The sequence below is a fragment of the Agelaius tricolor genome, unplaced genomic scaffold (genome assembly GCF_023055355.1).
Source record: "Agelaius tricolor isolate 1412-34295 unplaced genomic scaffold, bAgeTri1.0.p SCAF_38, whole genome shotgun sequence".
In the NCBI taxonomy this organism is placed as follows: Eukaryota; Metazoa; Chordata; class Aves; order Passeriformes; family Icteridae; genus Agelaius; species Agelaius tricolor.
In genome coordinates, this window is record NW_027269298.1 from 1,507,014 (window position 1) to 1,530,202 (window position 23,189).

At 47.0% G+C, this 23,189-nt stretch overlaps 1 protein-coding gene across 6 annotated transcripts in view; it reads left to right on the forward strand.

Moving 5' to 3' along the window:
* The first annotated feature begins 508 nt into the window (after window positions 1–508).
* Window positions 509–23,189, forward strand: part of PRRC2B (proline rich coiled-coil 2B) — a 46,559-nt gene continuing 23,878 nt past the window's right edge. For 2 of the 6 annotated variants that reach the window (XM_071454045.1, XM_071454049.1), the window contains exons 1-12: window positions 517–714; window positions 13,825–13,992; window positions 14,904–15,081; window positions 15,245–15,347; window positions 16,284–16,356; window positions 19,051–19,194; window positions 19,810–20,051; window positions 20,422–20,543; window positions 21,011–21,153; window positions 21,742–21,832; window positions 22,238–22,430; window positions 22,801–23,116. In XM_071454045.1, the coding sequence (XP_071310146.1) occupies window positions 13,878–13,992; window positions 14,904–15,081; window positions 15,245–15,347; window positions 16,284–16,356; window positions 19,051–19,194; window positions 19,810–20,051; window positions 20,422–20,543; window positions 21,011–21,153; window positions 21,742–21,832; window positions 22,238–22,430; window positions 22,801–23,116 (1,720 nt within the window). In that variant the 5' untranslated portion in view covers window positions 517–714; window positions 13,825–13,877. Of the gene's footprint in view, window positions 715–13,824; window positions 13,993–14,903; window positions 15,082–15,244; window positions 15,348–16,283; window positions 16,357–19,050; window positions 19,195–19,809; window positions 20,052–20,421; window positions 20,544–21,010; window positions 21,154–21,741; window positions 21,833–22,237; window positions 22,431–22,800; window positions 23,117–23,189 lie in introns of all 6 variants that reach the window. The other 4 variants (XM_071454046.1, XM_071454047.1, XM_071454048.1 and 1 more) reach the window with 4 other exon arrangements.

Genomic DNA, 23,189 nt, shown 5'->3' on the forward strand with positions numbered 1-23,189 from the left:
CAAATCCTCTGGGTGCCCCTCACACTCACAGGACCCTCTCCAGCCCCAAATCCTCTGGGTGCCCCTCACACTCACAGGACCCTCTCCAGCCCCAGATCCTCTGGGTGCCCCTCACACTCACAGGACCCTCTCCAGCCCCAAATCCTCTGGGTGCCCCTCACACTCACAGGACCCTCTCCAGCCCCAAATCCTCTGGGTGCCCCTCACACTCACAGGACCCTCTCCAGCCCCAGATCCTCTGGGTGCCCCTCACACTCACAGGACCCTCTCCAGCCCCAGATCCTCTGGGTGCCCCTCACACTCACAGGACCCTCTCCAGCCCCAGATCCTCTGGGTGCCCCTCACACTCACAGGACCCTCTCCAGCCCCAAATCCTCTGGGTGCCCCTCACACTCACAGGACCCTCTCCAGCCGCTCCCTGTCCCCCTGAGGGAGCTCCTCCTCAGCGCCGCCCCCGCGCTGCCGGCGGCGCCCTGCAGGTGGCGCTGCGCGGCGGGGCCGGGCCGGCACGGGAGGAGGGGGAGGAGGAGGAGGCAGCGAGTGCCCGGATCGGCCGCAGCCGCCGCCGCCGCCCCGCGCAATCCGCCGCCATCCGCCGCGCCCCGCGCCCATCGTCCCTCCGCACCCGGCTCCGCAGGCACCCCCGGCTCCCCGCCACCACCACAGGTGGGTATCGGGGGCCGGCGGCGGCGGCGGCCGCGGATATTCGGGGCGGTGAGTGGGGCCGGGGGGGAGGAGGAAGGGGAGGGAGAGGGAAGGTGGGACGAGGCAGCGCTAAAATGGAGCCGGAGCCAGCGGCTGCGGCACCCCGCGGCCTCCCGGCTCGGGCGGGTCCCCCGGGCGGGCTGGGGGGAATCTCCCCCCGGTTTCTCGCTGCTGTACCGCCGGTGTTTATTGTGCGAACCGCCCCCCTTCTCCCTGCGGGGACCGGGCCGCCGCGGGGCCTGGCCGGGCCCATCCCCGGTGGCGCTGGCGGGGCCGCCCGGCTCGGGGCCCCTTGTCCGGGCTGCGGCCCCGGGGCCGAGCCGCCCCCGCCCCGCTGCGCTGCCCGGAGGGTGCAGCCAGGCCGGGGGGCTCCCCGCCGCAAAGGCAGGTTGTTTTTTTTCGTCGTCTGGAGGGTGACACAAAGATATTTTTGTCGCGCCGTGTGTGTGTGTGTGTCTCAGCAAAACAAGGGGGGGGTGGCATCCAGAAGGCTCGGCCGGTTTGTTATTGTGCGGGAGCTACAAAAGGGCCGCTGAGGCCGAAATGCGGCTGGGGCGGGGGGGAGCGAGGATGGAGTTTGTGCGCTGGGCGAGCTCGTTTGGTAGGTTTGGAAAGATGTTTTAGGGCCTTTTTTTTTTTTCTTTTTTTTTTTTTTTTTGTTCAAGGAGTTTCTAATTTTTGTGTGGGAGCAGCTGTGCTGCAAGCTGGGGAAATCCTAATGCGGGTCCTGGGACACGTGCTGAGCATCTTCTCCAGGGGGTGGTTTTAGTGTGTTGGTTGTGAATTTAGAGGGTTTTTTCTTTACAACCCCCCCCGCCCCGATCTCTAAAGTCAAAGCTGCCATAAGGGGTTTGAATGAGCTGGAAATTGTGGGGTTTGTTAGGAAAGTTGTTTTGTTTGTCTTCTGGATGTGCAAAGGATGAGATACACATTGAGTATCTACTCATCAGATAAATGTTCATTTATTGATGTTGCTGGTGTTTGGGGTTATAAGGTACAGTAAACATCAACGTTTAGGGATTTAGTAGTTTTGTTTCTTTCTAGGAACAGGTATAAAGTGTAAGCACACTGCAGTGTCTGCATCATCTCCTAGGGGGGAAGGCATCCCACCCCTTCTAGCACCGAATCCAGGTTTATATAGTGGAAGTTTTGGGTTTGTTAAGCCTTATCTTACAGATTCACTTGACACCTCCACTGGAATGGGCTCTTCCATGATGGATAAATGGCTGGTCCCTGTTTTGGAGAGCCCAAGTTTGGAGAATCACCTCCTGATGAGTAGGTTTCTCAGATATGAACTGGCCAGGACATTACTTTTGTACCTGCCTTTTCCATGTTCAGTGGCCACTGAGATAGTGAAACCCCAGTGTTCCAAAAACTCGTGCTCTGAGCCAGAGAGTGGGAGTAAAGTCACCTGGAAGAGGTAGGGAAGGTAAGGCCATATTCTGAAAGTGGAATTTAAAGAGAGGATGGAAAGTGATGTTTTCAGGCTGATTTCTGACTGGAAATATGAAATACTTCCATGCATTTTTCACTCCCAGTGAAGCATTGTAAATGAGCCTAGGTTTTATCAGGAGCTCATCTGTGGTCCATGAGATCTTTGTGGGTTCATCATGGGTGATGCTGTTTCTTTTGGGTCTCTGCCTTAAGAAGCTTTTTCTAGTTAGCAGAATATTTTGAGGTTACAGTAAACAATCCATAATGTTTTTCTTGTTAAAAATTAAAAGTTCAGATAAAAATAAATACTCAGAAAAATTGCAGATACTGTTTGGAGTTGCTGCTTTGTTGGCTTTGCAAGCCAGTGTGAGTACATCTGCTGTTAGCTGTTTCTTGATTTTGTGCTTAATTTTGAGTACAAGTTCATTACTTTTTTTTTGTTCATTAGTCTGGTATGCTTTTCTGCATGGTTGAGTAAACTAGGTATCACACATTTGAGGATGCTTTCAGCAGTCTTCACTGTTAAGAAAACAAATTTTTACATGATTTGACAGATACCTTAAAAAAAAGAGAGAAATTAAACCACGTGTTTGGTATGGGTTTCCAAATTTGTCTTTATATAGTGCCTTGGTGCCTTGTTTTTTCTAAATTCGGAGATTTTTTCTTTGCTCTTACAGTACATTTTTTTGGATGCACTCTGAGCTTTTTTTCTTTTTTCTGTGTGTGCATGAGAGCTTAAAAGGGCAGTTCAGCCAGCTGGCTGAAACTGGAAAAGTGAGTAAATAGTCCATAAAGATGCTGGAAGGGACACAGAGGGTTTAAAAGTATTTTTGTTTCAGTAAGTGAGTAATATTCCTAAATATTTTGTATTAAAGTTATTTCACTTTATAGTGACATCTTAATAAAACCTTTTAATAAAGCTTTGTGTAAAGCCTGACTTCAAAGGCTGATTTCTTTATTTATTGAAGGTAGAGGCTGTGTTTGTGTGAGTGCCTGGGTGATGGCACAGGACAGACAGACAGTCCTCAGTGCCCGTGTGTGGCCTCCTCCAGCTGGAGTCACACCTGAGGTGTGGCTGAGGAGAGCAGGGAGCCTGAGCTGTGCTCTGCAGGTGTGAGATGATCCAGGTCAGAATTACCTGCCTGTTCAAGAGTGCTTCTTGCTCAAGGCCTTCATTGTGCTTACCTGAGTAATTGAAAGCATTTAAGAGCAAGTCAGCCTAGGTTTAAATGCTGAAAATAATAGCAAACCTTTTGGTTTTGTGTTTTGTTTTTTTTTTGTTTGTTGGTTTTTTTTTTTTTTTTTCATTTATGATGGTAGTCTACAAAGAGATTTTGCTCTTGCGGTGTTTCCACTTAAAATTGTGTATTTTCATATTGGAAAACATGAAAGTTCAGGAATAAAAGCAGTATGAGCAGGAGGAACTTAGTGATACAGGTTGGTAACTTTAGGAGAGAGTTTCTTCCAAGGGCTGGACCTCTCTGGTTCCCTGTTTCTTTTTACTACATTCCTCATTTATTCTGCAACTTGGCACTGAGCTGTTGTCTCAGTATCAGACTTTGCTCTTAAGCTGATCCTGCCTTGTTAAGTGGGTTTTGTTTTTCGTGTGTCACTGACTCATTCTCCTAATTGGTGGATAATTTCACAGCTCCTTATCACTAATTTCTCATTTGAAGCAGAAGAAATAGAAGGATGCTTCTGTCAAGTATCAGACAATGAGGTGAGGGCACAGAGAACAGGTAAAGGCTGGGGAGCTGCAGCTCTCCCCATCACAGAACAGCCTTTTCTAACTTCTGAAATTAAGTGACTTTGTTACCACCTCTGAGGGTGGGTTTTGCACACATCTGGGTTGGTTAAAGAGTTTTTCCTTCCCTCAAAAGGATAAAACGGGGCTAAAGCAGGACATTGCATTATATCCAGCCTCACTGAAACATTTACTGGGCTCATGTTCTATTAGTAAGTTGTACTAGAATTCAGGATGTTCCCTGCCTGCACGTGTACTTCTTGTGCAAAAGTAACAGAGCAGTTGGAGCTTATGAGCTGTTTATTTCAGAGCAAAGCTGTTCAGATACTGATCTGTAGAGCTGTTAAATCCTGATCGGTTTTTTTTATCTGGGAGCATTTGGACAATAACCGAAGTGGACCGGAGGCTGCTTTAGTGGCCCTGTGTTGTTCTGTAATGGCCCCTGGTGCTGGTCGGTTGTGAAGCTGCTTGTGCTGCCATGCTGTGGGGTGAGTGGGGACCAAAGGTGCTAAAAGGTGTATACGCAGCTTTGCAGGGGGGTATTTAACTTGCAGCCAAAATACAATGGCTGTGGTTTGATTCCAACACTTAAATGTTCAGGAGAGTGTTGGTAGGCTGAGAAGGTGATAAGGAGTGGAAGTGGGGGGTCGGCTCCTGTTCCATCTTTGGGAGACTGCAGGTGTTAATTTGTGGGGGACTGATGAAAAGTCGTACCTTGGGTGAAAGGGAAGAGACAATGACCAGGTTTGAAACGGGCAGCTGAGCCAGGCTTAAGTGTGAAGAACTACAGGAAAAATAACTGGGAATAATGCGAGGACTTGATAACAACCTCTAGGATCTGGTCAAGAGGCCCACTCTGTTGGACTGTAGTATCTCAGATGTCTGCCAGGCTTCAGTCAGCTGTTGGGAGCACCCTCAACAGCCTTCGGATTTCAGGTGGGTAGCACTTAAGAGGAGTAAACTACCGAGTATTTGTGCTGTTAACACCCTTACTGAAGAGGTTCGGTGGAGGAATCCTTCCCAGGTAGCCACTGAGACCTTTAGATGGGAATTGTAGTGATGGTGCTCCAAGGAGTAAATAGACAGATTTGAAGAGCTTGCACTGGGACTTTGCCTCCCCCAGGCACTTATTGTGTGGGAATATAGTGATTTTTTTGGAAGAGTTCTGCTGCGGGGTGAGTTCTTCAGCTCTTCCTACCTGTATGTGGGCTGGGAGGCTGCACAAAAGCCTCGAGTGATCTTGTTCAGCGTTTGGAGTGGGCTGTGAAGCAGGCAGGGGAGTAGGGACATGTTCAAGAGGTGCTCCTTCTTTGGCTACAATAATAACTCTGGTTTTATCTTTTATTGAAATAACCAAGCTTCAAGAACCGTCATTCAGAACCAGATTCATGTGATCTTGAGTGTTATTACGGTGTTAATGTTCTGCATCTGAGCTTGGTGTTGCCTCTAATGACGCCTGTGATCCTGTTGCAGTGTAAGCAGTGTATGGGGTTGCTCATGTAGGAGGTGTTTGCAGCATTCCCCATCCCAGCATGCAAGGACCTGCTCCTCCCAGAACTTCTCTGGAGCAGGGCTTCGTGCTGCTGCTGGCCCCACAGCGTCAGGCAGGCAGTGTGATTCAGAGGGTGCTTTTCAGCCCCACAAAGTGGGAGATGAAGCCTCTGTTTCTTGCTCTGCCACTTAGCAGAGCCGCAGAGTTCTGCCGTGTCGTTTTCCTATCTGGAAAATAGAAGTGATGACGCTTACACACCTTGTCAGTTATGCACTGCAAATATCTATGTAAATGAAAGCATCTGTGAAATGTTTTCACTTCCTGTCTGGCTCGGAGTAGTCCAGATGTCCTGGGCATAGTCCGAGTTGCTTAGCTCTCCAGAAAACCTAAACATGTCTAAAGCTTCTTTCTTCAGAGTACTGAATCACAGCACATATAAGGTGCTTTCTTACCACTTTGTACCTGTGTCCCTTTCCCATCGCGTTTCTCTTAATATCCTTGGCACTCATTTGTGGTGCAAATGGCTCCCATGAATAGGCTTCCTGTAAGGAGAATTGCTGTGCAATGCTGCATTGCCTTAGTGCTCTTCAGACTGGGGAACCTGGAGGAAGACTTCCTTGGAAGCTTCAGCCTCTGCAGTGTTTATGAACTGCAGGCTTGTCCGGGCTGCTTGTCATCTTATTAATGGCTTGAACCAGCTGCCTCAGTCTTGGTGGCTGTGGGAATTGGGAGAAATCTGATAGAGAAAGAGCTGTTCAGCTCTTGCCAGGGCAGCTTTGTACCCTGCAGCATGTGCCTGCCAGGGGAGCTCCCAGCAGAGCCTTGGGGAGCAGCAAGGCCAGAGGGATCTGCTCAGCAGGGGTGGAAAGGAACCTCTCCCTTGCTTGTGCAGTCAGGGATTGATGTTTGCTGCCTGCTGATCAATAGCGTTGGGTTTTCTCTCTTCATAAAGAAAACCTGTGCATAACCTGAGTGGGAGCTCAGGCCCTGAAGTCAGCAGACAACCTGAGAGAGTGGAGAGGCGTTGCCAAAGTCCAGATTTTGTTGTGAGGCTCATCAGGCACAGGGTAAACATCCACATCCCCATCCCAATGTGATCCTTCCTGAGACTGCAGAGAAAACAGAGCAGCTTACTCAACAGCTGATGGCATTTGTGTGGAAAGAGCTGTTTCTGTTCCTGAAAAAAGGACTGTTAACCCAAAGGACTGCCAGCTTTGCTCTGATTTCATCTTTTGGAGCTGTGACATCTCTGCTTTTCTCTCTGCTTGGTGGCAATAAAATTTCTGTTCACTGCTAAGAGATGGAGTAAGTTGCTGAGCTTGGGACCTGGTGAAGGAATTGTGAAATTCTTGACAGAGGAGCATTCTCCAGTGGCCAGTGGTGGCCTTGGAGGGGTAGTGCTCTTCAAGATAAGCTACTTGCAGCACAGGTGTTTCACCTATGCTGCTCTTGCTATGTCTCACCTGGTTATATGGGTATCATGGCTGGGATGACTTTTAAAGGTCTGTGTAGGCAGAAGTATCAGGACCGAGGGACTTTCACAACCCTTACATGCAGTGGTGTTTATTTTTAGTGAGGGAAGAGTCTTTGCTTCCACCTATCAGACCTAAGGTGTTGTGCAGTGCCTGAGAACAGTTTGTGCTTGTGTGGGTGCGTCCTGCCCTTGTGGGCTCCTCAGGAGCAGTAGGCAGGACTGGGTGCACTTTCCGTGCCAATGGACAGCCTTTTCCACTGGAAGGGAGTGTTCTGGGCACGGCAGGTGCTGCTGCAGTGCATTTCCTTCTTGTCTGACATTTTCTCTGGGCTTTGGGTGGCTGAAGCAGACACCTGAGTTCTGGGACTTCTTCCTGTCTACAGTCTTAGTTGAATAAACTGTTCCTCTGACTTGGGCTGATAGTGCCAGTCCTGTTACCCATCAGGAGATCCCCACCAGCTACTCACAGTCTGTTATTGTTGCTCAGGTACCTAAATGCCCAATTTACCTTACAGTTCAGCTGAATGTTGCCAGGAGCTTTCTGAACAAGTTTTGCCAACAGAGCATTATGCCAGTATTTCTTGTGTATTTGAATTTAAATTGCTTGCTCCTGATCAGCCTCTCTGTTTGGTGTTGAGGGAGCAGGATGTTGTCTGTGTGTTCCTTCTGGACACAGATCTTAGCAGGGCAGAGTGGAAGGCAGAATCTATGTTGGAGGCTGGGATTTGTGTGTTGCAACTCTGACCCTTGGTTGTAGGGGAGCCAGAGTGAAAGTACAGCTCTTCAGGGTACAGGTTTGCACTTGAATGTGAGCCTTGTTGGGCAGGCAGCTCGTGCAGATCACAAGGTTGCTTCCCTTTCCTCTTGTACCAGAGGGGTTGGGATCTGGATCTGTTGAGGCCACAGGTGATCCTTGTTGAACTGAGCTGTTTGTCCTCCCTGGGTTTTGCCTCTGAAATATGTAACAACAAAGACACAAGCTCTTTTACTTCAGTTTGTGCTGAGCCTTGTCTCCTTTAACATCTTCTGGGCCTGGATTGAGAGGATAAGGAGTGTAATGTTGGTAGCTGGTGCCTCCAGGTTGTTCCACATGAGACACCTTCCTGCTTCCCTGCAGGTTATGAAAGCATTGCAGCACTTCCTCTTGGGTTGGAGATAGAGTCATACCTTCCTGACAAGCTGGCACCAGTGGGTCAGTTCCTTCTCTACAGCATGGTGGGGCAGATGGGTGAAACTGGCTGTTTCTTTGGTGGGCTGTTGTAAACAGACACTCCTTTCAAGGAAAGAATTATCTGCACACCTTGGGTTTTCTGTTGCTTGAAAAAGTGGGGGAGTTTCATGAGCACAGGATCTCATAAGTACTTTCTGTGGGCTGTGGACCAGCCTTCTGACTGGGTTTTTTTTGCTCTGTGCCATAGTGTTGCATACTCAGGATGAACTATTTCTTTGTCTGCATCCTCAATTACTGGAGGTCAGGGCTCCTTTCCAGGGTGTGGTATTGTCTGTCCAGAAAGGACCACAGAACTCATTAATGTTTTTGTGTAAATACAATTGAGCTATTCTCCAGACTCCAGTCTTCTTTATCTGTTTTACAGTAAGTTACAATTCCAGCCTCTCTGGCTGCCTTTGCCTTGCCTGCCTTCCCAGCACTAGTAAAGCTGTTTAGCAGAGAGGTGAAGCTTCTGTATTTTAAGGCCAAACCTGACATTGCAAAGACCTGTTTTCTCTAGAATGTGCAGTGAGTCACTGACAGTAGTTGTGATTCCCAGCCTGTTGGCACATTCAGAAGAGGGGGCAGCAGGTGAGCTCGGTGAAGGCAGAACTGAGAAAATTAGGTCAGGTCATCAGACAGGACATGCCCTTTTTGTCTCCCTTCCCTTTTGTCAGGTTTTACCACTGTCTGTAGAGCTCCACAGTGTGGAGTTAGGATAGATCTACTGTCCAGAAGACTCTGCCTCTCCTCTTCATAGTCCTGCTCCATGTTTCAAATCCTGGGAGGCTTGACTTCAGTGTCTGAGGATGGGGCTGGACAGCAGGGAAGTGCTCTGGCAGACAGCTTCCAGCAGTATTGCTTGGCTAACAGCATAACCTCTGCAACAAATCATGGCAGATATGATCCTGGTCTCCCATTCCCTGAGCCAAGGTTCGTGGGAGATGAGAGAAGCTGGAATTGTGCAGGATTAAAAGAACTGGTACCACCAAATACGCCTATTGAGCTAAGCAAGGAGGGTCCCTCTTGTGAATCAGGAGCTCAGTGATGGAGGTTTGTTATCTCTTCTCTGCACTGCAGACTCCTGACTTGCTTCTCCCTGTCTGGCAGGATTTGGTGCAGTTTTCTGGCACTATGTTTGGTGTTACATCCAGATCTTGGCAGGGCCTTTTTCAGGTGTACCAGCAAATCTTGGCATCTCCCTCTGGAAGTGATGCAGTAGAATGAGAGCAAGAGGTTTTTTTTGTGCCTTAGACTCTTGCTAGAGCCTCTGCCTGCTGCACAGCTCTTCTGCATTGATCCCATTGACTTTGTACTTGGATGCTGATATTCTCCTGTTGCTCCCTGCCTTACCAAGCAATTTCTGCTGGGAACTGAGTGCTCATCTGGTCCCTTCCTTGCTAGGCTCTTGATCCCTGCATGGCCCTGACAGGGCTTTTGCAGGATATAAGTGCATCTGACAGCAAGTCCTGGGCAGGTGATGACAGTGTCTCACCAGAGCCCTCCCAAGGGCAGCCAGTGGTGTCTTTCATTGCTGAGGCAGGTGCTGAGTGTTTCACAAATAGGTGGTTCTTAGTGGGACACATTCCAGAGGTAGTGGTATCTTTGTGTTGACAGATAAATGTTCAGCTATGGAAGTACAAGTAAAATTGACCTGTGTGTGTATTTAAAGAAGAGTGAACATCATTAATCTCCTGTAAAACTATACTGTGTTTTTTAAAAGGTTTCACATTGCTGGTAACATTAGGAACCACAATGTATTTCAGTTTAACCTAACTCCAGACACTTTTCTCTTCTGAAAGTACTGTTTAGCTTTTCCAACCTGTGGGTTTCTGAACAATTTGTAGAAAATTGCGTCAGAAATTTTCCTGCTTGTGAAGAAAACCTTTTCCCTGTTAATTTCCATTCTCTTGCTTTTTGTGTTGGTGACTGCTGCTGTGAAGTGAGCAAGGAGTGAAGATCTGCAGTAGTCAGGACTGTGCTCGGTGTAGAGCTCAGTGGTGTGTGAGTAGCTGAAATGATTCCTTCTAGTATGTGTGTTACCTTTCATAAATCTGTTTGCCCTGCTCAGCTAAGGCTGGCTGACTTCCAGATACTCAAGCTCCATTGAAGTCTTGTGAATAAAACACCAGCAGCCCAGCCTCCTGCATACATAGATTTGCAAAGAGCTTTGCAGACAATCCTGTTTGTCAGGAGTCCCTCTGTTTGGCTGTGTTTTCAGCTCAGGGGTTTCCAGTTCTTACCAGTGCCAGTAACTCAAAGTTTTCAACTTTTTTTGCAGGACAGGCTGTAGCTCCAAGACTTGCATGCTCGTGAGTCTAATGTCTCAAAGACATTAAAATGTCACTGTTGCTTTTTGGATTAGAATTTCCCCCTTTAAAAGGCAGTTAGGGTCAATACCCAGAAATGAGATCCAGGGTAGTATGATGTGGACATGACTATGCCTGGGCACTGGAGCTCTCTGCCTAAGTGCTTCAGTGCAGTTGTTTGTATCCTGGGATCTCTAATGGAACTGGTCATACTGCAGGATTTTATGATTCCTCAGACATTCAGTGTTTTGCTGTTTGGTGCTGTCCCTGGATATAGTAGGAAAATGAGAAGAGCTACCCTCCATGCTGAAACTGATAGCAAGCCTTCCCCCACAGACCTCTATAAACCCAGAGAGAAACCTTGCAGAAATGCTGGTGATTGATTTTTTACAATTTCTCTGTAACAGGGGATATTGCTTTCTTCAGGGTCAGCTGTTGGGCACGGGAACCCTGAGCACAGGTCAGAGGCTCTGCCAAGGCTGTCAGTTTTCACTTGTCAGCATCAGCATGTGCCTTCTAGTTCCAGCTCTACTAATAATGAGTATGCAGGCTGGCAGTTCAGTTCTAAATGAACCACGATTTTTATCAGAAATGGCTTTGCTCTTCAAGACTGGAAGGTCTTTATGATCCCTGCCTGGATTCCCTGCTTGACTGTGTGATGGAAAGATAGTGCAGTGTTGTGCCAGCCTTGGAAGGCTCTGTGGCCTCTTTGAAGTGCTGTGGGTGAGCTGGGTGCTGAGTGATCTCTCTGGCTGATAACACCTTTGGAGTAGCTGGGATCTGCAGGAGGGACAGGCAGCAAGGTCCTGCCAGTCCAACAGCTCTGACCCAGCTCAGTGCTGCTGCAGCCTCTGCACAGTGACTGTGGAAATTGCTTCACCTCTCCATGGTCTCCTTTTTCCCTTTGGAGCACACACATAACACATGAACAAAGCTGTGTTTCACATCTTCAGAGCATTGAAGGAGTTGGAAGTAAATTTCATTTATCCAGACAGCAGTTTGTCTGTCCCAGGAAGTTTGACAAGGGGCTTTATCTCACATGTCCCCAGCTTCTCTGTTGTGCAGTGGTTGTTTATTCTTAATCCTTTTAATGATAGAAGATGTAATCAAGAGGCAGCTGAGACCTGTTACATAACTGTTGTCAGGGTTTCTCTTTGGCACCATTGCCCTGTGTGCTGTTTGCACATTGACTTTCAGGAACTCATGGCTTTTCTATTAACCAGATAACTCCTGAATCTGATCTGGGTAGGTGGTTTGTTGTTGTTGGGTTATTTTTAAACACCTTCTAATTTTGTCTGGTTTGAGCTTTCTAAACTTCAGAGTAGATTTTACTGCTTTTATTGTGAGGTTGGTACAGGGTTGTCATGGTGTGGATAGGCCCTGAGCCAGGCTCCCACTGCAGGGCTCAATAATACCTGTAAAAGCAGGTGGTTGTGCTCTTGCCAGCACAGCACCCTCTGCTCTTTGTTCTGCTCTGGGGCTCCCCACAGCTCTGCCCCTTCAAAAAGCTCATTGTTCTCAGTCCAACTTGTGCTTTCCTGCCAAGTGTGTTTTCTCCCTCTCTTTTATGTCTGTCCTACTAATAAAATACAGTGCAAATGGGTAAGTGAGGGAGGAGCTGTTGTTTTCTTTGGCACATAGTGGCCATCTGAGCAAAGATGAACCAGACTGGAGCCAAAGATCTGTTTGCTGCTCTGCAGGAAGAGGTGCCTCAAGACTGCCAGCCAGCCCTGTTGCCCCCACAAAGCCTTCGTGCTGCAGCCCCGTGTGATGGTCCAGCAGAAATGCTGGGAGGGGCTTCTGGGGACCCTGGTGTTTTTCCTGAGCATCCTGTGGATGCTGTTGTTGAGTGACAGAAAACACTTTTATTTCTCTCTCCCTGACCACCTAGCACAGTCTATAGCTTCTTCCTCCTGATAGACGTGGTTTAAATCCTGCAGTGCAGGAACAAATGCTGTGTAGTGCCAGGCTTATTGGTCAGACACCTGCCCCAGCAGCAGCCTTTAGATGGGCTTTACTGGGCCAGTTGCAGTTGGCACTGCATTCCCAGTCTGGCTCTGTCCAGCATGTTCACAGTCTGTGCTTTAATTTTTATATAATGTGTGATGGACTAAGCCTCTTACCTGCAAATCATATTTGATAAGGCATTGCTGATGGGACTTGTAGCCTTGGTCAGATACAGTTTCTTTCAGAAAGAGTGATTGCTGTCTCTGTTGGAAAAGGCTTTCAGCTGGGTGAGTTTCAGAAAGTGTGAGGTGTGGGAAGATCAGAGATATGTGTATATCTGTATATATATATACACACACACACACACACATGTATATAGTGTTTTGTTACTCCCAACACCGAGTTGAAACCCTAGAATGGTTTCATTTTACCCTAACAGATGGTGAAATGAAACTGCCAGCAGTTTTGGACTTGAAGTAGAGGCTTTACAACAAAAAATCTGGAAATCTAAATTATGTGAGAAAAGGTTAGCTGAAGCTCCTAGATTTGAGAAAATTTAGAACAGAATGATGCTTTAAAAAAATGTAAGATAGGTCCATTGAAAGTAAGCAAAGTGTCTTTTCTGACATAAAAGTTGATGTACAGTGTGAGCACTACATCTTTCAACTTTATCCCAGGCTCCAAGAGCCAAAAAGTCAAAGTGAGGGGACTGCCTGCATGATGGGTGTTACTCACAGCATGTTGTGCCAGCAGAGCTCAGATTGAAAAATTAACAAACCACATCCATTACAGAAAGTACATTTCAAGCTAAAAATTATGTTCAAGATGCCAGCAACAGAGGAATATAATTTTTTGGTAATGTGTTTGGAGAATTCATAGTAGAACAGTTGAACTCACTGGCTCAAGAATCTGAATCTGATACAGTTGAGCAGTTTTTTTCTGACTCCATAACTCTCTTTCATGGCCAGCTGATGAGAAAAGGGGATTTGGAGAAATGGTTCTGTTGTCTTCCAGTGATGCTGTCAAAGCATTAATTGCTGGTATAACTGTGGCCAGTGTGGAACCATAATCTAAACATTACAAACCCAGTGCTTCAGGGGAAATGCAATGATAAATTCCAGTGTGGTGTAAGATACAAAGATACAGTGCTTTTCTGGCATTTGTGTTTAGCTGTTTATTGTCAGCATTACTCTTTTAAAGCAAGGACTAGTTGACCTCCCCCCTCTCTTGTGTTCTCATACTTTAAGAACCTCACTTCTTTCAGCACTAGAGTGGCAGAAAAAAGATGCAATGAGAAGTGTATTCCTGCAGTTCTTTTCATTCAGTTTGTGAATCTTAAAGCCCAAAAGCTTCTTGTGACTAAAGAGGAGGGAGTTAAAACTTGTATCTTGGTGTGTGTGTGCTCACTTGTATGTTCAGTTCTTGCTGTTGTGTGTGTGTTCTGTGTTTTGCTTGTGCATGGCTGAACAATCCATCTGATGGGGTTTTCCTGTTCTCTTCCATTCAAAGGCAGATCGGGAGCGGCGCAGAGAAATTTCCTTACTAGATGACATTTCATCGCAATGTCCGATCGTTTGGGGCAAATAACCAAGGGAAAGGATGGGAAAAGCAAGTACTCGACTCTCAGCCTGTTTGATAAGTATAAAGGAAAGTCAATAGAAGCTATCAGAACTACAGGTAAGAAACAGAAAGCTCCTTTTGATGTCTTCAGCAGTATTGTTGCAGAGCTCATTTAGGTTGTTGACCCTGTCAGACGTGGCTGCGTTGCATTGTTGGTGCAGGTGTCAAAGCCTGTGTTTCATTAGGATCTAGAGGAACATCTCCATGGCTGTTTTATTGTGGAGACATAGAGGAATTGCACAGGACAGATGGGGGCTCTTGGCCCATTCATTTAGCCTTCTGCAGAGTGGGCAGGTAGCAAACTTGAGTGGAGGCCTTACCAGGGCCTTAGACTGTGCCAGGGCAGGGCACCTGAGCTGACTGAAGTGTCTTAAGCTGGTCAGACCTAGTGTGAGGTGAGAGTCAAGGGCTGAGGGCCACTGGCAAAGAACCCAAGTTGGTTTTGCAGTGGAAATATGACCAAAAGTAGATAAAAAAATGGGTGGTTCAAAAAAATGACCTTGCCTGGACTGGCTTTGGATTTGGTGTGAGAATAGAAAACAAAAAATAAAATACTTTCTTAATAAATGTTGTTTGGTAGATAGAGCTGGAAAATGGAGACCTCAGGATTCCTGGGTTAGGTGACCTGTTTGTCTGCTAAAAGGTGGACTTGGGTGGCCATTACCCCAAGCTGTAAAAAGGTGGTGCTGCTTCTCCTTGGTGAAATGAAAGAGCTACCTATGTAAATCCTCCTAAAAGGCTCTGTGAGCACTTTGTTGGGGAGAATGATTTTTCTCCCTCCCACTGTAGGAGCTGTTTGCCAGCTGCTACAACAGACGGCTGCATCTGTGGTCCTGTGGGAAACAACCTGTGTGTTGACATAGCAGCAGCACTTCTGCTGGGGCTGTGCCCAGCCACAGCTTCCTAATTAAGGTTACTTATCTAGCAGGATACAGCCCTCTGACCTGCTGCTGTTCCTTTCTCACCAGTTATTCCTAGACATGGCTTACAGAGTCTTGGGAAAGTTGCTGCTGCCCGGCGCATGCCACCTCCTGCAAATTTGCCTAGCTTGAAGTCTGAGAACAAAGGCAACGACCCCAACATCATTATAGTACCCAAGGACGGTACAGGATGGGCAAACAAGCAGGATCAGCCAGACCAAAAGAGGTGGGTAGAGTGAATCTTTTGAGTTTTGGCAGGCAGCAGTGGTTGTGCACTGCTCTGCTTGGTGTCAGACCTTACAGGGATCAGTTCTCTGTTGTCTGTGCCAATGTAGAATTGTTTTCCTGCCTTCCTCCCCTCTGGTCTCACCTCTGCTGTCTGTGCTCAGTTCCAGTGCGACGGCTGCACAGCTGCAGGAGTCGCTGCCGCAGCAGGGTTTGCAGAAATCTGTCTCCAATTTACAGAAACCGACACAGTCAATCAGTCAGGAGGTAGGTGCCAGCAGTCTCTGACTGCCACCCTGCTTCCCCTGTCCCCAGGCAGCCTGAGGACTTTAATTGCCTGTGTTGCCTTGCTCTTAAGAAAAAGCTCCTGTATAATCAGTTATTGTGCAAGTGACTCTCTTGTGTCCAAGCTGCTGCGCACCAGCAGCGTTGTGCTGCAGTTACAGAAGTAAAATACTCAGAACTGTATTTCTCAAATGTGTGCAGTAAATCTAGTTGCAGTGTAGGAAAAAATGGCTGGAATGTGGGATGGCTGGTTAGCACTTCTAAACTATTCTACTTTGGTTGTAATTCAAACAATGCTTGGTGACAACAGATCCAGCTCTTGCTCCCAGCCTGATGAGACTTGATGGGAAGAGATCTGGTCATGTGGGAGAAGAAGCCAGTGTTAGGACCTGAAAAAGCTACTGGCAACTAAGAAGGTGTCCTAGAGAGTGCAAGGACCTGACCCCCTGTGTGTTGTAGATTCACACTTCTGGTTTAAAAAAAAATTCCCAGCCCTTGAGCTTCAGGGAAATCAGGACATAAGTTATGTTTTGAAGAGGAGAAGAGTGGTTAATGCACGAGAAAGTAGGGAAGCCTTCAAGCTGAGGTGTAGCATGGGACAAATCTGGAAGACTGAGAACATTTAGGAAAATGCAGCAGAACAAAAGGAAAGCTTAATGAGAGTAGAAGTTGAGGAAATAGTTGGTGAAAATGGGCAGAGGAGACATTAGGGCAGAGCAGAGGATTTTTACTGTAGTATTGTAGTACACTGGAGTGGGGAACAGCTGACTGTAGTCCCAGCTTGAAGCTGTGGAGACCTGTGGTATGTGGGTGATCTGAAGGGCTGAGCCATAGCAGGTGCCAGCCAGGAAATGAGAAACAGTCATGAATCTTAACTGATCCATGTTGGGCTTTCTTTTTGCTTTGTTTTGTTTTCAGAGTACAAATTCAGTGCCAGGTGGACCAAAGTCATGGGCACAGCTGAATGGAAAGCCAGCAGGACAAGAAGGTGGTGAGTATGATAAACAGAGCCTAGTATGTGCCTGCTTTTCCCAGACAGGCGTGAGATGGGGAGGGCTCCATTTCTTCCTGGCCTCCCTGTCAGCCTGGTGCAGAGTGGGAGTGAAGCTGTGAGTCCTGTTTCCAGTCTGTGTGCTCTGTTGGTTGGAATGATGCAGCTGAGTCAGTTCAGGGCTGCCAGTGCAGACATGGCTTGGACAGAATGTGTCTCGTGGCCACATGGAACCAGAGCAGGTCATGCTCCTGGGATGCAGCAGGGATTTCTGGGAGGGGAAGGTTCTGAAGAGGAAAGGAAACATTTGTCCCCATCATGAGCATCTTCAGTCAGCCCAGAGCAGTGTGTAACAAAGGTGCAGTAAACACTGTGAAATAGGGGAGGGATTGATTTAGAAGAGAAGAAGAAAGGGACATTGGAGAGGGGAAATGTATGTACTCCATGGGCAGTAGCAGGGGATCATCACCTGACTGGGTAGTCAGAAGTGAGGCTGGAATGTTCTTGTACAGGATCTGTGATCCAAGGGAGTTGCAGTGGAAGTGGCAGTGGCAGTGGAGCTGCTGCAGGGTGCACTCGCCTACACATTGGCTGAGGCCTTGCTGTTAAGTGTCCCTCAGTAACTGTGCTGCTAATGGCTTCTGCTTGACTGAGAATCCTGAGGCAGTGTTAACATGAATTGGGAGTTTAGTTGTGTTCAGATGCATCCATTTCCACACAGGAGGTGGTTTCCAGCTGCACTGAGTAGTGCCATTAAAACCATAGTGAGAATAACAGCTCAGTTCCACTGTTATAATGTGAACAGACCTGAAACCATTCACTTGTCAAGTGAAATTGCAGAGATATTTGAAAGAACAGACAGCTGCTGATTGCACAAACAGAGGGGACAAATTTATCCTAAATTAAATGAGGCCCTTAATGAGAGGGTATTTCTCAAAGGATAAATGTTAAAGCAGAGACTTGTACTCGCCTGAGACTGGTGGCCAGTGCAAAGACTGTCTTGTTTGGTTAATTGGTACTTTTATGACTCTTTCTGTGTAGACCTGTACAGTCATTTTGAAATCTGATCATCTAACAATGTTCTTAAAGGATTTTTTGAAAACTCATTTTAGGTCACACTTAACAATGTAGAGCTCTCAACCCAAGAAAACAGTTGCTTATGTGGCTAAGAACAGCTTAATTAGAAGGTAATTGAATTACAGAAGCATCAGAAATCTGTCTGAAAGGATTTCTTAGGGTATCCCATGCTTGCACCTCTTCTCTAGTGGCACTGAACAATTGCTTTTCCTTCTTAGCTAATTCAGGTATTACAGGCAAAGAGGAGAATCTCTTGCTTTTTGCTCTTTTTAAGTCTTAGAGCTATAAAATCTCATTTGGAGGATGTATCCTGAAGAAAAATGGCCTAATAAATTAATGATGGACTTGTCCATGCCTATGTCTTTGTATAAAGGACATTTGGAGAAATAAAAGGGGCACCAAACTTTTTTTCAGTGTGGTGCTGCTTAGTGTTAGAGTACAAATTGTTAATGGCTGCGTGTAAATAGTCCTCAAATGGTGAAGCCTTACCTGAGGGTAGATGTCTCCCCTGAAGGACACATACCTGCCATTCTAGTTCAGTAAAAATCAGAACTCTTCAGCAAGTCTTTGCCTAATTTATTGCAAAGTAGCTATGTCCTTTTCAAGTATTTTCATCTATCTAAAATTGAAAGTGTTTCATGCAGCTGTTGCAGAGTGTTTCCTGGAAATTTCACATGGGAGGTCTTGTGCAGTGTGCAAGTTCCAGAAAACTGGAAAAAATAAAAATTACTTAAGCCAATCTGTCTTGATTCTTCAGGGCAAGGAAGGAGAAAGATAGATGGGACTCTTGTCAAGTCTTCAGTACTCATGGCTGATACTTCTAATGGAATTCTGAAATGCCCTTTTTAAGAGAGCTTTTTAGCCAAGTAACACTAAGAAACAATTCTCAAAAAAGCAAATCTTTTAATGTGTAATAGTACAATAATGCTTGTAATTTCCTTTTATTCAGTGTTATCTTGCCAACAGATTTAGGAGAATTGCTGTGTTTCGTGTTCCAGTCACTGGCAGATCTTTAGAATTGACAGAGCTGTTGTTCTGGAGTGACTGATGACTCAGCAAGACAATTTGCCAGTGACTAGAAATGAACCTGACCTGATCTGGCCAGTGATCTGCGTCTTGAAAATGCTGCAGCAGGGAGGAGAGCATAGAACATCTGCCCTTACCCTGTGGTGTTTCACTGATCAACAGAAATTTTAACAATAGACTTCCGTGGCACAGTGAGGTCTGAGCAAAAAGAGTCTGAATAGAGATGTCAAATACTTGATAGCAGGGTATCAGTTATGAGCGATCTTGCAGAATTCATATCTCTGCCTCTGTCTGAATTCTGTACTTCCCAAAAATAATTGGAAGCTGAGAAAGTTCACTGACTTTGTTGAATATGACAATTTAAATGAAGAACCTGAGTGTGGGAGTGCTGGGTGAGGACACGTGTTGTCGTGTTGGTGACAGTGTCTGAGAGCGTTGGGGATGTGAAGTGAGGTGCTGGTACTGTAGTAATTTGGGCTTAAATGTGCCAGAGGCCCAGATTCCCAAGAAACACATTTCCAGGCTGATGTCATCAGGGAGTTGAAGCAGTGGAAAGATCTTCTCTGAGTCCCACACTTATTTGTCTGACAGGTTCAAGGGCCTCAAGCCGACTGTTATCCTTCTCTCCCGAGGAATTTCCGACGCTGAAAGCAGCTGGCGAGCAGGACAAGGTTGGCAAAGAAAAGGGCGCCTTAGATCCGTCGTATGGGCCAGGACCAAGCCTCCGCCCCCAGAGTGAGTGAAGGATTCTGTCTGTCTGCCTTATCCCAGCCCAGTAACCCCACTGACCCTGTTTTGTACCAAGAACTTCATCCTTACGTTTCTTTTTATCTTTTTATGAGCTTACACGTGTCAGGCTGCTTAGCACATGATCACAGATTGGCATGTGGTGCTGATGTTCTGTGGTCCAGACAGCCAAGTATGGACTGTCATCTACTACACTGTTTAATAAAAATTGCTGTGTGATTTTGCAAAACAGGCCCCTTCCCGTGCTGGGGGAGCCACAGTGAAATCAGTGTGTGGTGTAATGTGGCTTCTCTTTCACTGTTTTTGCATCTAATTGGCCTTAATTCTGCAGGGTAAGGACTGTGGAGATGGGGAACACTCTGATAGGAGCTCAGGTTTATTAGCAAATAAGGACACCACTGGTGCAGCAATTACTTAGTAACAGCTAATGCTGCTCCTCTCTTAAGAAAATAAACACAGTTGGAAATTCTTCTTGATCCTTGATATTTTTCTACAACCTTGGGGTAATTAGGTCTTGACCAGAGTACTTGAGCTTTCGAGACTTTCTGGCAGAGTAGCTGCCTGCATTTACAAATATTAACATAATTATTACCTCCTTTGCAGATGTCACCAGCTGGAGGGAGGGCGGTGGGAGGAACGTCACCTCTGCCACATCTCTGACCGCCTCCCCTGCTGAGCTGGGCAGCAAGACCCCCAGCTCTGGAGACGGGGCCCCCTCCTCAGCGAGCGCCAGCGATGCCAAGGAGCCGTCTCTCCGCCCAGCTCAGCCCCTCCGCAAAGGGGCCTCGCAGTTCATGGGAAACGTCTACCAGCCTCCCACCTACCACGACATGCTGCCTGCTTTTGTGAGTGACCCTTCCTCCACACCTTTGTGATGCCCTTCACTCTTAAGATAAGGGGGGAGTTGAAGGCAGCTGGGATGTGTTTTCTGGACTTCTGGTTGGCTTCCAGAGCTTGCTCAGGGGTCCTTCTCTTGACATGTTTTTAGTCTGCGTAGCACAGCCTTGCTCAGCCCAAGAAGAAGTTGTCCAAGTCCTTTTCCCTCTGGAGCTGGAGAGGGAGCCATTAGCCTGTGGCCTGTGGGGCAGCCAGATGTGAAATGTTTGTTTCCCCTTTGTGCGGGTGCAGCTACCATGCACATGTTATAACCCAATCTGGGTAAACCTTCCTGTGGCAAGGAGAAAAACCAGGCTGTTCTGCTTTGCCTCATTCCAGATGTGTCCACAACAGCCATCTGAGACCCCTGCATCGCTGGAGCGAGGGTCATTCCCTGTTCCTCAGCTTCGGCTTGAGCCCCGGGTACCTTTCAGACAATTCCAGATGAATGACCAGGATGGGTAAGGCTGCCATCACTTTCCCACTTGAGAGGCAGGTTCAGGGTGTGACATGAACCTTAAACTAGGCAAGAATTTGGGCCAAGGATGCAGTTCCATGTGTGAAGCTGCAGGCACCAAAGGGGAACCCTGTTCTTTACCCAAAGCAGCAGAGCTTTTCTCCAGCTATAACAGCAGCTGAAATGCTGCAAGACTATGAGCATTGTGTGTCTGAAGAGCAGGCAGACATGGAAATTGGGGTGTGATCCTAGACTGGAGGGGCTGCAGCTCTGATCTGTAAGTTCTAGGAAGTGGGTACCAGGTATACAAGGGCAAGAAACTGCTGGACAGGGAGAGAAACTTGGATGCATTGTATGTAAGTGTATATAAGTATTCATGTGCATAGTAGAAAAGGACTGATTTGGTGTTACAAACTCAGCTCTGCATTCTTTGATTTTCTTTTTGCTGACCAATTCTGTGTTTCCCTACAGAAAAGAGAACAGGCTCAGCCTGTCTCGCCCAACGCGCCCAGTTCGGCAGCAGCTGGAGCGAGTGCCCCGGCCCACCATCATCAATGCAGAGAACCTGAAGGGGCTGGATGAGCTGGACAATGATGCAGATGATGGATGGGCAGGTAAAGTGCCTTTGTGCTCTGGCTTTGTGTAGTTGTGAAATTGGTGTAAATGATGACACAATGGATCCTTCTGATCCTTCCATCACATTGTGCTCAAGGAAGTGGATCTGAAGACTCCTAAAATCTGAAAACACCAAGCACAGCAGGAGGGATAGTACTGTGGGTGCTGGGAAGGAGAATTAGTCCTGCCTGTTCAGTCATGGCATTCAGTATCCAATTGCACACAGTCTGGCTTGGCAACTGCCCTCTCATTTGCAGCCCCCACTCCCAGGCTGTTTGCTGCTCCTCCTCTGGGACCAGTCCAGCTGTTCACTAGTGTGTGTCCACACTGCTCACATATTTCTTGCCTGATGTAGCTGAAGTTGTCCCTGCTCATTGAGGGAGGTTGGTAGATGACATTAAAGGTCCCTTCCAACCCAAGCTATTCTGTGATTTCCAGGACCAGTGCTGGACATTTAGCTTTGTGAGTACTTCATGCCAAGCCTGTGTGTCCTGTAATTTAGTGCTAAAGGGGGGCATAAGTTTTATCAGAACAAGGGGCCTGTTTCTCTCCTCTCATAAATCTGTTTTCCCTTGCTGCCTTCGTAGGCATTCATGATGAAGTGGATTATTCTGAGAAACTAAAGTTTAGTGAAGATGAAGAAGAGGAAGAAACTCTTAAAGATGGACGACAGAAGTGGTAAGAAGTCATTGTGTTTGCACCTACAATTTACCTTTAGTAAAAGTGAGCAATACCAGGATCTTTAAAAACTTGTTCTAAATGTGGAGACTTGATCCCCTCTGATTTGTTACTGTGACTTCATTGATTTTACTGGGCAGTGTTTGAGTGGCCTTCAAGGCTTTGTGTAGGTCTAGCAGCTGACTTCCAGTTTGCCAAGCTTTTTTCCTCCTCTTTTCTCACCTTTATCCTGCAGCACAATAGTGGAGTTGATCCTTATGTACCTTCAGAGAAGCACATCACTTGTACTGGTGGTTTTTTGTGATCTTTCCTTTTTATTAGTCAGTTGCCTTTGCCACTTGATTAGGCTCCAAGTGCTTTTTGAAACAAGTAGCAGATGCAATAATAAAGCTGTTTATGTGACAGGAACAGCTGGGATCCCAGAAGGCAGCGACAGTTGTCCCTGAGCTCTGCAGACAGTGCAGATGTCAAGCACACCTTGGAGGAAGGAAAGAATTGGAATGATTCAGTTGCTTTGTCCCGGCCAGTCCGGAAAGCACAGGATTCACAGCAGCCTCCAAGGAAGCTGAATGGCTGGAGCTCTGGCTCAGAATACCAGGTAGGTTGAACTCATGAGGATGAGCTGGAAGCCCATCACTGTCCTTAAGAGGCCAGTTTAACATTTTACTGGAAATGGGATGCTGATGAATTTCTCTATTCTTAGTTTATATCCACCTGGAGAGAAATCTATCTGCATAGCACTTCCACTAGGGAAAAGAAATTGAAGCTGGTCCAGAACAGTGGGGTTGTCAGTGAGAAAATGGAGTTACTGAACCAAATATCAATAGCTCTTCCCAGTAACAGGGGGATTTGTGCTCGAGGATAGAGGGGAGGGAGTCAGAAGGGGATATTGTCACCATGGGATGCAGATCTCAAGATAGAGGCGTTGGTTGGATCACACTTATGGAGGAATGTTTTTTCTCTGGCAGAAGCCCGCTCTGGGAAGTGTTCTCAGACAGCAGTCCCTCGAGGATAAAGAAGAAAAGGTGCCTGTGAGACAGAAGTTTGTGCACTCTGAGATCTCTGAGGCTGTCGAGAGAGCCAGGAGGCGACGGGAGGAGGAGGAGCGGCGAGCCAGGGAGGAGCGCCTGGCAGCCTGTGCTGCAAAGCTCAAGCAACTTGATCAGAAATGCAAACTGGCTCAGAAGAATGGGGAGACCCAGAAACACACAGAGAATGAAGATGTGCGACCTCCCAGCACAGAGAAAAACACTACACAAGAGAATGGCCATGCTTTCCGTAAAGGTACAGAAACACTGCCTGCCTCACCCTGTAAGAATTGCTTTTTTTGCTGTTATGCTGATATTTTAGTTGGAGT